This window comes from Acartia tonsa, chromosome 6 (genome assembly GCF_053477335.1).
Source record: "Acartia tonsa isolate MP-2025a chromosome 6, ASM5347733v1, whole genome shotgun sequence".
Taxonomy (NCBI): Eukaryota; Metazoa; Arthropoda; class Copepoda; order Calanoida; family Acartiidae; genus Acartia; species Acartia tonsa.
Window position 1 is genome coordinate 9,236,962 of NC_137265.1, and position 14,058 is coordinate 9,251,019.

Here is a 14,058-nt window from a genome sequence, read left to right on the forward strand (position 1 = left end):
GTTTAAGGCGGGTGTATAAAATTAAGCCACTGATTAAGATAATTCTATGCTATCTATTTTTAGATAAATTAATCATTAATTTTCAGACTTAACTAAAAAAAATCTTGCAATATTCTGTACAACTGTACTGTACAAATTTTAATCAGTAAATAAAAGTGATTGACACAAGAAGGAGCTCTCATACATATGTAATTAAACCACAGTTAATACCTCTAAAGATCTTGATTGATATATATTTATAACTTTTAATATTGTTTACAATAGTGATTAAAGTTAATGTTGGGTAGGGAGATATTTCCCAATCCTCTTTTTAAAGTTTGTAAAAATGTATTACTTATGTAATGAAGTTTTGGTGACATACTTAAATAAACTATCCTTGATTTTGGTTAAAGGGAGCTGTTAAAAGTTGTAAGTGTCAAAAAATTTAGGTGGTTATAAATTAATGGAATATAACCTGATATTATTATCATTTATGTACAAAAAGATTATAGATACAGTATTACACTTTTTTTCATAAGTAAATTGAATAATTTTTTTATTTTTTATTGCAACACAAGGTTATTTGTTTATCTCCTGGTACAAGATTCAACATTATTATTAGTTAAATCTAATTTTCTATTGAAACAAGCATTCAACCATTTTTACAGTATTATCGATTTTAATATGAATTATCAAATATGTATTATTAACCCTTAACAGTCGGGCCCCTTGCCGCACCTTAATCGGTTGGTGATGGGGTGGGCGTTCAACGCTCCCCCCCTATTATCTCAGTTCCTATTAGACCTAGAGGGCTAAATCTTTTTTGTGTAAGTCCCCTGTTTGATAATAAATTTCCGACCTTTTATAAGTCAAAGTCAATTTTTGCTTAGTTCACCTTTTTATTTAACAACCTTTTTTACTTAAAAATTTTAAACGGCTGTAATTTTCTTATTTTTGAAGCTAGAAGAACAATTTTCTACAGAAAATGTTTATCTTTAAGTAAATTTTATATTAGAAATATCAAATATAAATTTCAGCGGCCGCAGCAGGCGGTCAGCAGGGAAAACGGCTGCGGATCTCTATGAAATTTAGATATGTTATGTTGACATATAAGAAAAGCTTACGTTTAAAAGGGGGACGTAACTGAAGCTTTTTGATGCTGGGGAGGGGGGGGGGTTCTCCGGAACCACTTGATGAACCATGCAAATTTTTTGGACTTAAGCTTTTAGGGGTATGAACATCTTATGGTTTCAAAGTCAACCCCCTACCCCCATCCCCTAGCCCCCTGGGGCTCAAAACCCCCCTAAAAATGAACATAACCTTAATTTTCTCAGAAACCATTTGACCAATAGTGATGATTTCTTAAACTTAAGCTTTTATGGTTATAAACTAACTTCTAAGATTTTAATTCCAATGAACATGATTAATGTTAAAATGCACACTGTATTGTAACTATTGGTGAACTTTAATGATGTCATGCTTATGAAGCCCTAAATAAGATTTCACAAAATCTATTTATCTAACAACTGCAAAATATCCTTAACCTTAAATATCTCAAGGGGACTTGCACAAAAAATTTTAGCTTACTAGCTCTAATAGGAACAGAGATAATAGGGGGGGGGGGACGCTTCCCCCCCCCCCCCCGACTGATTAAGGTGCGGTAAGGGGCCCGACCGTAAGGGGTTAATCAAGTGAATCAGTCTGTTAGACCAATGGTAGATACTCAGCAGATAGACGAGACAGACAGACAGGCAAGAAGAATGATCAAATTACAGTTTGATCATAATAGACAATTCATTAAATAAAATCCAATAGAGAACCTGTGAATGATCAGACAGATGGAGGGATAGACAGACAGACGGACAGACAGACAGTTTTTGAGGCATTAACAAATTAGAATTAGGCTATGCTAGATGATTCATTGAAATCCGAAAAAGAGGCAGTTTGACAGATAGACTGACAAGTGGAGTGACAGACAGAAAAACAGACATACAGAGGGACAAACAGACAGAGGGACAGACAGACAAAGGGGTATTGCCTAAAAACAGTTTGGCTGCTATATGAATCATTAAAACCCACCATAAAAAAGAAATTTACATTAGTTTCATTATTTCGATACTCAACGCCCCCCCCCCCTCCCCAACTCAAAGGGGTTTATTATTTCTTAAAACCAATAAGTGACTTCTCAGCATAATAAAATTGAATATACTTTTTATTTCATCAATTTATCTTAAATAGAACGAAAGTTATAATCATTTTATTGTCTACAAGAAAAATGCTTTGAGTAAAAATCAACCTAATTGTCAGTAAAAACGTCATATTTATGCACATTTACACAGTAAATAAATTTTAAAATTGTATTCTATTGTAATGAATAACTTAAGGGGGTTGTATGAATTATCAAAAACCTAAAAAAAAACCTAATTTGGTTAAATTAGTCCACGTAATGATTGATTTAGTACAGTACGTATGAATAAGTTGTCAATTTCCTGTCAGAGTCCTTGTGCGCCAAACCGACAGTTACTATTCATTTAACCTTACCAAATTTTTTAATTAGTGTAGAAATTAGGTTAAAATCTTTTTTCACTGAACATAACAAACCAGGTTATAGGAAGTATTTTATTTTGTATGATATAAACTTTTTACCAAAGAAATTTTGTACATCCCCAATGATGATACACAAAATTACCTTATATAGATTACAATTAGTGGATGAAATGTATGGAAACTCGACTTAATTAACCAACCAATCAAAATTCCATTAAAGTCCCCAAAGTTGTTGAGCCAACGAATAAGAAAATTTTATATGAAATATTGGGGACTAGTGTAATAAATATCCCAAAAACCCCTCCCTCCCTGCATATTTGAAGAAAAAAATTTGCGCTTCACTCCCTTCCAAATGGTTTCTGCTATGAAATATTGGGGACTAGTGTAATAAATAGCCCAAAAACCCCTCCTTCCCTGCATATTCGAAGAAAAAAATTTGCGCTTCGCGCCCTTCCAAATGGTTTCTGCTATGAAATATTGGGGACTAGTGTAATAAATAGCCCAAAAACCCCTTCCCCCCTGCATATTTGAAGAAAAAAATTTGCGCTTCGCGCCCTTCCAAATGGTTTCTGCTATGAAATATTGGGGACTAGTGTAATAAATAGCCCAAAAACCCCTCCCTCCCTGCATATTTGAAGAAAAAAATTTGCGCTTCGCGCCCTTCCAAATGGTTTCCTGCTATGAAATATTGGGGACTAGTGTAATAAATAGGTTAATAAAAAGGTTAATTTATCTTCTATACTATTTTTTCGAAGATGCTTTCTAGCTCCCTTCCCTTCGGTCATTGCAGGGTGGTGAGAAGGGATGGGGGAGAAGAGATGGGGGGGGGAGAGATGAGGGGGGGAAGAGATGGGGGGGAAGAGGTGGGGGATATAAATGGGAAATAGGGATGGGGGAAGGGATGGGGAAGAAGGGATAAGGACTAGGAGGCCCATAATAATCAAATAATCCCACCCCTTAAAACGCCCTTATTTAAAATTAGTATATATAATCAAAATGCCCCCCCCCTAAAGCAAAGTGCCCCCCCGGGGCACTTTGATTTAGGGGGGGGCAAAATTTTACAAAATCTTCAAAATGCCCCCCCCCCTAGACAAAGTGCTTTGCACGCCACTGGTTTTGTTAGCCCCAAGGGGCCGTAGGCCCAGTCTAACATAACCGGTATTAATTATATGATTTTTTGTTTCATATTCGTGTAACTTTGTCTGTAATACGATGCTATACATAATTTTTCAGTATGGCTGAGAACCGGTTCTAATACAGCGGATATTAATCGGTTTCGAGACCATACTGGAAAAATTACACATAATAATAACAAGGATAATTGTCTATAAGTAGCGCAGCAATAACAATGTAACAATATCATTAACATTCCTTTATTTAAGGTACTAGCGGCTTCGCCCCTAGCCTCTAGGGGCTTTGCCCCAAGAGGTGATAATTTTTTTTTTTTGCGAAATACGTAAAAGGACCAAGAAAATCTTCTACAAAAAAAATGGGGGAGGGATATTTTGTTTTTTTGGGGGGTTGGGGGTGTCCCCCCCCCCCCAAGAAAATAGCCTAAAACCACCACAGGACCAGTAGGTATATTTCCTAAAGAGTAGAATCCGATCGGTTCAGTGGTTACCGAGATCTTAAGGGACGGACGGACAGACATACGGACGAACAGACAGACAGACGGACAGACATCGTTCTACTTTGTATTATAGATATCACTAAATCAATTAATATTAGTTTTGTTTATAATACAATATTTCTTTATCTAAAAGCCCTTAGAGTCCTCTAAGCTAACGTACTTAGTCGTATGGACGTACTGAGATTCCAATAATCTATAGAGTATCTTCACTACTAAAAATACTTTTATTACCACAGCAAATCTAAAAGTTTTGAGTGTGGGTAGTTTAAATGGGGAAGCTTAAAAATCAAAGCATCACACGAATACTTGCGACCATAGCATATAAATATAGAATATGAAATTGAAAACCTTTCTGTTTCTTTTATTATAACGATAACGGTCCACTTACAGAATATGATATGACCGTTCCTAACCAGTGGCGTGAACAGGGTTTTGTCAGTTGGATATGTGAAACTTAAGGCGGTGAAAAAAAGGAAAGACAGGCCTTTTAATGGAGTTTTTTAGCAAACCCTTTCTTGTACGCCCTTCAATCTAACATTTTCCCGTATTTTTATAGAAAGCAGATTTTTATTTTTGTCATATATCACTATCTTTTTATCCGTGCAAAAATATATTTTTTGCAAGCGCGTTGCAAAAAAATGGTCTACTTGCCATTTAACTTACATGTCATTTTTACAAGCGAAACTTTTCTATTTTCAAATCTTTATGTCCTTCTATAATTTAGTATATTAGAATTCAAACTTCGATTTGAAACTTAGGTTTACTTCAACATTAAGGTTTCACAACTCTATAATCATTACCAGAAAGTCCTAACTCCCATTTTGACATTTCGAATTATTAGGTGTTTAGCATCAAATTTTCTAATCATCCTATTAACTGGATTTTTGGATTCCTAAGACGATGATACAAAAAGAAACAAGAACAAAAAGGCTGGTTTTTTTTATATGCACGCGATATACATTTGAAAATACCCTTGTTATCATCCTTATTTGAACTTATAAAATACGATAAATTAAAGTTATTGTATTCTTACTGAGGGACTGGAGGGAGAGGAAAATGGTACTTAATTATTTTACTATAGGCTAAAAATCCATAAAATTTCTGTAATCAAAATTTGAGGGACGGTAATTTATCGTTCATTGTCCTACCCCTACATACTGTATTTAATTATAAATTTTATTGACCTTAAATCTAACTTAAATCTAAATTTTGCACAAGTTAAAAAATAAATTTATTGAATTGGACTAAAAATGATTTTAAGAATTTCAAAATGAATAGGGAGGAACGGGACATTAAAGTGTAAATTATATTGGCCCCAAAAGCTTAGTTGTCATAAAACTTTGGGTACAACAAACTTTGTTAAATTATGATTGGGTGTTTTACAAACAAACTAGCAGTGCCAAAACTTTTCCACGGATAACTTTTTACAATAGGGACAATTTTGTTTAACATAATTTAGGATGATGAACTTTAATATATCCTCCATTCCTGTCACATCCTTGACCTCCAAGTTTGCTATTACCTGACTACTACATCTACTGAACATATTGTACTTTATAAACTTGCGAACATTATTGGTTTACTTGGTCTTTATCATAATTATAACACCAGGTGTGCTTTTGTTTATTATAATTGGAGGTGTACATCAACTTATCCTCCATTCTTACATCTAGTCTCTTAAGACTATTACATCTACTAAACATTGTACTTTATAAACTTGAGTACATTATTGGTGTACTGGGTCTTTATCATAATTATAACACCAGATGTGCTTTTGTTTATCATAATTGGAGGTGTACATCAATTTATCCCCCATTCTCACATCTCTTAAGACTATTACATCTACTAAACATTGTACTTTATAAACTTGAGTACATTATTGGTCTACTGGGCCTTTATCATAATTATAACACCAGGTGTGCTTTTGTTTATGATAATTGGAGGTGTACATCAATTTATCCTCCATTCTTACATCTCTTAAGACTATTACATCTACTAAACATATTGTACTTTATAAACTTGCGAACATTATTGGTGTACTTGGTCTTTATCATAATTATAACACCAGGTGTGCTTTTGTTTATCATAATTGGAGGTGTACATCAACTTATCCTCCATTCTCACATCTCTTAAGACTATTACATCTACTAAACATTGTCCTTTTTAAACCAGAGAACTTTATTGGTGTACTGGGTCTCTGTCATAATGATATCAGGTATCTAAAGTGATAAGACAATGGCCGATAAAAAAGCATACATCCCCAATGATGTTACACAAAATTATCCATTCTATAGATTACAATTGAAACGTTTTGGCACTTAACTTAATTAACCAACCAATCAAATTCATTAAAAGTTTCCAAAATTGTCTAGGCAAAGAAAGAAACAAACATTATTATAAAACTTTGGGGACTAGTGTAATGAACAGCCCATTGTCCCCTCTCTCTCTCTCTCTCTCTGGTCTTTATCATAATGACATCCTGTAGAAGCTGAATACGCCATTGAAATCAAATATGTCTCACAGATTAGTGTACCTTCAAATATGCAGTCTCACTTCAGCTATAAAAGGGCTTCACGACTGTGATTTGCTCACAGCTTTGGCATATAAAAGCTACCAGCCTCCATCCATATTTTGCTTTATAATTCCTAAAGTAGTTCGGCTAATATCAAGATTTTTTCATAGTATTAAAAAATAATAGGTTCTTTGGTGGAAATAATTGAACACCATTATATACCCCTGCTATAAGGATGCTTTATCACGTCCACAAGGGACCATTTTTTCAAAACTATTTACTTCTACAAAAACTATTTGACTACTTTAGCAACTAAATTCTTCTTTCTCATTTAATAACTGAAAATTGTCACATCCTATTATATAAAGTATTTAGTAAGGTTTTTTGTCTGAAGCTAAAGATCTCTGTAACTAATGAACCGATCGAGTTCTTCATTTTCGAAATTCTATACACTTATATGTCTCTGGGTAGTTTTAGGCTGTTTTGATTTTGATTTGAGGCCTTGAAATGGTTTTAAGCTATTTTTCTGATATCGAGTTTTACACTCATTTGAACATTGAGTCCCTAGATACTGAGAACAAAGCCGCTAATACTTTATAATTTAACTAGCGGTTTCGCCTCTAGCCTCTTGGGTCTTTGCCCTAAGAAGTAATTAAAAAAAAATATTTAAAAAAAAATAGTATTTCTAGTGCTGCCATTTATTGTGAAGTAGTTTCCCCAGAAAATAAATTTTGTTTTTCATTTTTGGGGGAGTTGGGGGTGTCCCACCCCCCAAGAAAATAGCTTAAAACCACCAGAGCACCAATAGGTATATTCCCTGAAGAGTAGAATCCGATCGGTTCAGTGGTTACCAAGATCTTAAGGGACGGACAGACAGACATCAAGCTACTTTGTATTATAGATATTTTTTTATGTGAATCTTAGTCTAGCTATCGGATGTAATCGTCCACCCCTAATAATGAAGAATAAAAAAGAGATTAAAATTCACAACTCTGAAGATTATTTGGCTCATTAGAGTAACATAATATTTATCTACTTCATCACATAGTTAATCCTCAGGGATCTAAAGGGATAAGGCAATGGCCAATAAATTGTTAAACGACTCCAATGATGATTCACAATTTTATCCCTCTATTCAAATTAAAATTAGTGGTTAAACGTTTGAACACTCAACTTGATTAACCAACCAATTAAAAGTTTACTAATGTCCCTAAAGTTGTCAAGCCAACGAATAAGAAAACGCGTTTATAGTACTTTGAAGACTGGTGAAATAAACAGCCCATTGTCCCCTCCCTCCCTGGTTAATCCTAGCAAACCAACTCTATATCCTACTTTAATTCCTCTGTTCGCTAGTCTGGCTATTAAGTTAGAGTAATAGGATATATTTATAACTTCATTTAATGCATATTCAGATACTTTATAAGTAGCAAGCAAAGCTACTCTATAACTTTCTTTGGATCTTTGTTTGTTCATACGGCCATGAAATGCATGGTCAATATTTGAGTTGAAGAAGACTTCTCATTTTTTAGTGAAAACAATAAAGTTCTCTATTGTGAAAACTTCTTGTTTTCCACGCTTTATTTCAATTTAATCCTTTTGCTTCGCTACTCATGAATGTTATCATCCTTGTTATTTAATCCGTAATTCAGTAAACAAGCATCACAATATTTTATCAACATTTAAATTTGTTTATTTATTTTTAAGAGCTACGCTTTTCTAAAACTAGAGTCGGTCCGTCCACATGTCGTCTGTACGTCCGTCCATCTAAAACAAATAGCTCCTATCGTTAATCTAGGCATGTTAAAATAGTCCTATCGAATCCAAACATTGCATGCTGATTTCTTTAATAGTTAGGTAAGTTTTAGAAAGCGTAGCAACTCTATAATCATTACACCAACTTTTTTGTTATTCTTAGGTTTTAATGCTTTATGGAACGTCTTTGCCAAAAAAAAACCAAACTCTTTAAATATGTGGACAACAGCCATGGCAAGGAAGGTTGAATTGTCTGCAATACGTCACATGATCATTTACTTCATACCAGTCCTCTAGAGGTTAACTTGTTTTTAAAAGCGAAGCTTTTCTATAATTAGGGTCGGTCCGTCCGTCCATCCGTCCGAGATAGATAGCTTTTTTTAGTTAATTTAGGCATGTTAGAATTGTCCTATCGATTTCAAACCTTGCATGGTCATTCCTGTAGTAGTTTGGTACGATTTAAAAAGCGTAGCAACTCTATAATCATTACCAGAATGTCCGTACGTCCATTTTAAACATGTTGATTTTTCTACTTTTTTAACAACAAATTTTTATGTGATCTAATTATCCGTTTGATCTGATTTTTGGTATATAGATTCCTAGGACAACAAAGTACAATATCATAAGCGAAGCAACTCTATAATCAAGTCCTAAAAATGTAAGTATGTCCATAAACATTATCTCGTATCAAGCAGTTTTTCAACAAATTTACTTATAATTTTGCTTCGACTCTTATACCTTTAAATTCTGATTATTCAGTTCTGACACTATACAAGTGTTAATGTCCGTTTGTCCTACTGTTTCAGTGCTTCGCTTTTATGGATGTTGTCATCCTTGTTTTTCAATAAATTAATCATCATTTGAAAAAAAAACATTTGTTTATGACATCATAGATTTGTATGGAATTTCTAACTTATTGAATTTATATAAATACATAACCGTTTGAACGTATTATTATAAATAAAAACGAGAACTATAATGTCACAAATAATTAAGCTACTTAAAAAATAATCAAGAAACAGTTCATTTTGTATAGGAACGTACATATTGTAAGTATGGGTCATCAGCAACCCCCTTAGAAGGCCTGCCTCCTCTTTGTCCACCCTATAAAGGCACAACCCCTGCCAAATTTCTGCTCATGTATCAGTGCTAAAAAATGCTCTTTGATTATGAAAATCTTTACTAAAATTTTAAAGGTTACATTATTTGGCACTAGCTGCAACGCCCTTAGAGACATATAGGGGCACTTGAGAAAGGGGGAGTTGAATTTGATGATTAAATTTTTTATTATAAGTAAAAAAAATTTAAAAATATAGATTTAAAGTAAAATAATTTTTTGGAAGGGGGCGATTTCTCTTGGAAGAGTGGTGGTACATACCTTAAAATAGTTATAAACCTTCCAAGGACCTATTAAACCTACCCTGTAAAGGAGAACCATACCGCTTCTGCAGTTAGCGATGTCATTTGGTACAGATAGACAAACAGACATCCTGTTATTTTATTATTTGGATTAGATCCAAGTTTTATACTTGCTGAGGTTTTAAAGAATTTATTTAGAGCAAAGCATAATTTAGTATTTGAGAAGCTAACCTTTATGGAATTAATTTCCATAAAAAATTACACGCATATTAGATATGAAAAGCTGAATAAGCCATATATGTTATAATTATGTTTTTATTGTGTGTGTTTAAATCAGCATAACTTAGCATTGCAATATGAGAAATGCTACTGTGAAAATACGATGGAAAGCCCCTTAAGAGGCGATGTCACAAAACCGACAATACCTAAAGATTCTTGCAATTAAGGTACATTTAATGTAAAATTTACAAATATAGATACAAACTTACTAACAAACAGAGTTGGGGAAAAGCGCTTTATAGAACCCACTTTCAGTGTTACTTAAAATATAGGCTAGCACAGGACAACATTGAGGTGATTTTTTTTACTCATTGTAGACGAGCCAGTGTGGCTTATTGTTGCTGACGAGCATCTAGTTGTTGACGTTGGGACATGACTCAAATGGGGTCAGGTCAATTCTCTCGGCACTAATGACAACAGGTATCTGATGAAATTTTCCAATTGATAGTTGGCCTGAGACCAAAAAAAATACATTAATATTAAATCATTTCTATAATACAAAGTAGAATGATGGTTGTCCGTCCGTCCGTCTTTCCGTCTGTCTTAAAATCTCAGTAACCGCTGAAACGATTGGGATATACTTTTCAAGGAATATCGCTACTGGTATTGGTGTGGTTTTAAGCTATTTTCCGTATAAAAATGAAGAACTTTTTATTCAGCTAAAATAATTTTTGTTTCTCATACAATATAACTAAGGATTTCCAGATTGAACAAGTGTGCAATAATTTTATGAAGATAATATTTAACTCACTTAATCTTCTTCATATGAAAATCACATGGATAAGGGCTAAACTACACACAAACAAATACATTTTTTAGAAGAGATCGATACAATGGAAATTATCTTATTTCTTATCTTTTGATAAAAAATCAAATAAAAGGGAAACAGTAGAGTGTTTGGCCAAGGGATAGAGCAATGACAGACAAATTGAGTTACTCCCCAATTCTAAAATTGCCACAATAAAAAAAATATTTTCTAAGAAATTATTGTTTTATAACAAATCAAAATACATATGCCATTATGATAAGTAGTAAGGTTTTTTAAGGTTATCTTGGAAACGAATAGTCTTGCTGAGTTATGTTTTTTGAATAAGCATCATATGTATCTGGTTTTAGGCTATTTTATTTCCCATTTTAAAGCGCCTAGAGTGTAGAGGAGAAGCAACTTGTAAAATAAAAGGGAACACATTTTTTTCTTTGTAATAACCATTTAAAAAAAAAACTCCAACTGAGTAAAAATGCTGCACTTCTTAATAAAAGTCAATAAAATACATATGTTTGTACTTGTTACACAAATGTATGATTTATTAAAATAATTTTGATTGTTAGCAGATTTACTTTTTATCAAAGGAATTCATTCAGTTTAAATGTGTATTTATCATTAAACACATTCAACGTATTGTTTTCATTAATAATTGTGCTTTTAAAACTTAAGTTACCTTATACAAAATGGGAGTGAATCAATATAGAACTAGAAAAGGTAAGAATCATTATATTGGATGGATTATATAAAGGTATGAATGCCTTTTTGTGATATAAGCCTTTTTGGGTATAGTCCTTTTCGTGGCAACGCCTCTTAAGGGGCGTTTCGTCGTATTTTCACAGTAGCCTTTGAAAAGTTATTTTAGGTGATTGCCCCGCAGGGTTAGAGCCCCCCGCAGTGGCTAAAAATAGGGGACAAGCTAATGTAAAAATACGACGAAATGCCCCTTAAGAGGCGTTGCCACGAAATTGATTATACCCTTTTTATCTGAAGCTTAACCACTGAGCTGATTGGGTCCCCGATTTTAGGTAAGCTTCACATAGGTCAAGTGATGGTTCTAGGATGTTCAGATTTAAGTCTTGGGATGGTTTTAAGCTATTTTTCTAGTAATATGAATAAGGAGTCCTAGATGCCCCCTCCTTGAATTCAAAAAGTTTTGACTAATCGTTTAAACATATTACATATTACTGAATACTCAGTTCGATCTATTTTCTGCTTATAATCGATTTATTATTACTTTGATGTTACACCAAATTTTCGTGTTCTCTAATAAAGTGGGTGCCCCATTTTCACCCTTAACCTCATCCCCTCCCTTCCTACTGGATAAACGAACTGACCAATGAATGATTTCCATGTTAGCAACCTAAATTGACAACTATTTTTCCCTAGTCATAATATCCACGTATATTCTATATCCCTTCTGCTTATCTACTAATGAACAACATTATACTTGTTATAATCATAATTATTAAATTTTAGATCCGTTCGGGGAGAGAAGAACTTCAATATTTTATATTGAGTTGGATAACTTTAAAGGTAAACAAGGATGACAACATCTATAAAAGCGAAGCTCTGAAACGGTAGGACAAACGGACATTAACACTTGTATAATGTCAGAACTGAATAATCAGAATGCGAATGTATAAGAGTCAAAGCAAAATTGTAAGTAAATTTGTTGAAAAACTGCTTGATACAGGATAATGATTATGGACATACTTACATTTTTAGGACTTGATTATAGAGTTGCTTCGCTTGTAATATTGTACTTTGTTGTCCCAGGAATCAGTATACCAAAATTCAGACCAATCGGATAATCAGGTCACATACAAATTTGTTGTTAAAAATGAAAAAAAATCAACATGTTTAAAATTGACCTACTGATTATGGTAATGATTATAGAGTTGCTACGCTTTCCAACTCGTACCTAACTATTACAGGAATCACCATGCAAAATTTGAAATCGATAGGACAATTCTAACATGCCTAAATTAACGAAAAAAAGCTATTTAAAAAAGTAAAAAAATCAACATGTTTAAAATGGACGTACGGACATTTTGGTAATGATTATAGATTGTTACGCTTTCTAAATCGTACCTAACTACTAAAGGAATCACCATGCAAAATTTGAAATCGATAGGACAATTCTAACATGTCTAAACTAACGAAAAGAGCTATCCGTGACGGACGGACGTACGGGCAAACGTACGGACGGACGTAGTGACGGACGTACGGACGGACCGACCCTAATTATAGAAAAGCTTCGCTTTAAAAAAAGAAATATTATTATATTATATGGGTGAGATTTTATTAATATGATAATGTTTGCCTATCATTTTTTTTTGAAAAAAAATATTAATATAAAAGTTTCAAATAATCTTAAGAAACAAGGATGGCAGCATCCATCAAAGTAAAGATCATAAAACAACATGTTAATTTTATACAAAGATGTAATAACTTTAGGGATATTATCCTATTATATAAAGTACAGTAAGGGTTTGTTGTCTCCCCTAGAGGCTTGGGGTGAAGCTACTAGTCATATAGATAAAGTCTTTCATGTCAAGGCTTTCCAGTTTGCTATTTGAATCTCACAAAATCTGATGATTTATTGAAAAGGTCTAAAAAAATTATTTGAATTATAAAATAGGAAATCATGCTTTGTTAAGTCTGAGAGTTAGTTTGCTTAAAATATTGTTGCAAAAAGGTATCTGATTTTAAAAGTTTTGCCATAAGTATTTCTCAAATCACAAAATAAACAATTATTGTTTAATAATGAAAAAAAAAACAATTATTTCTATGCCTAAACAATGCATAAACTCGACCAAATATCCAAGATGTACTGACCATAGTTATAGAAAAGCATGGCCTTTAAAAATAACTCCACCCAATTTTCCAATATTGAGGAAATAATAGAATTATCCATACTCCATGCAATTTAAACTTCTATTCATTTCATATGGAACTTTAAACAAGGTTGACAAAATCTTAGCATAGCGGGGGAAATTATCATAAAATCATAAACACACCTAAAATATACATGCTTTTGACTGTGGATTTTAAAAAGTGCTACCTCATATAGCAGCCAAGTAGATAACAATTCATCTATTAACATTGACTTGAGAGACTGACGGTCAGATGACGATTGATAGAGTAGATGCCCATTTATCATAGGAATCTTCATTATGAATTTCTCATAGCGGTACACTACAAACGTTTACATTGTATGTTATAGAGTAGCTT

General features: G+C 33.2%; 1 protein-coding gene across 1 annotated transcript in view; it reads left to right on the forward strand.

Moving 5' to 3' along the window:
- The first annotated feature begins 11,420 nt into the window (after nt 1–11,420).
- Nucleotides 11,421–14,058, forward strand: part of LOC145321770 (uncharacterized) — a 54,840-nt gene continuing 52,202 nt past the window's right edge. Inside the window, exons 1-2 of the mRNA XM_080163377.1 lie at nt 11,421–11,538; nt 12,301–12,357. Of these exons, the coding sequence (XP_080019503.1) occupies nt 11,508–11,538; nt 12,301–12,357 (88 nt within the window). The 5' untranslated portion in view covers nt 11,421–11,507. The remainder of the gene's footprint in view (nt 11,539–12,300; nt 12,358–14,058) is intronic.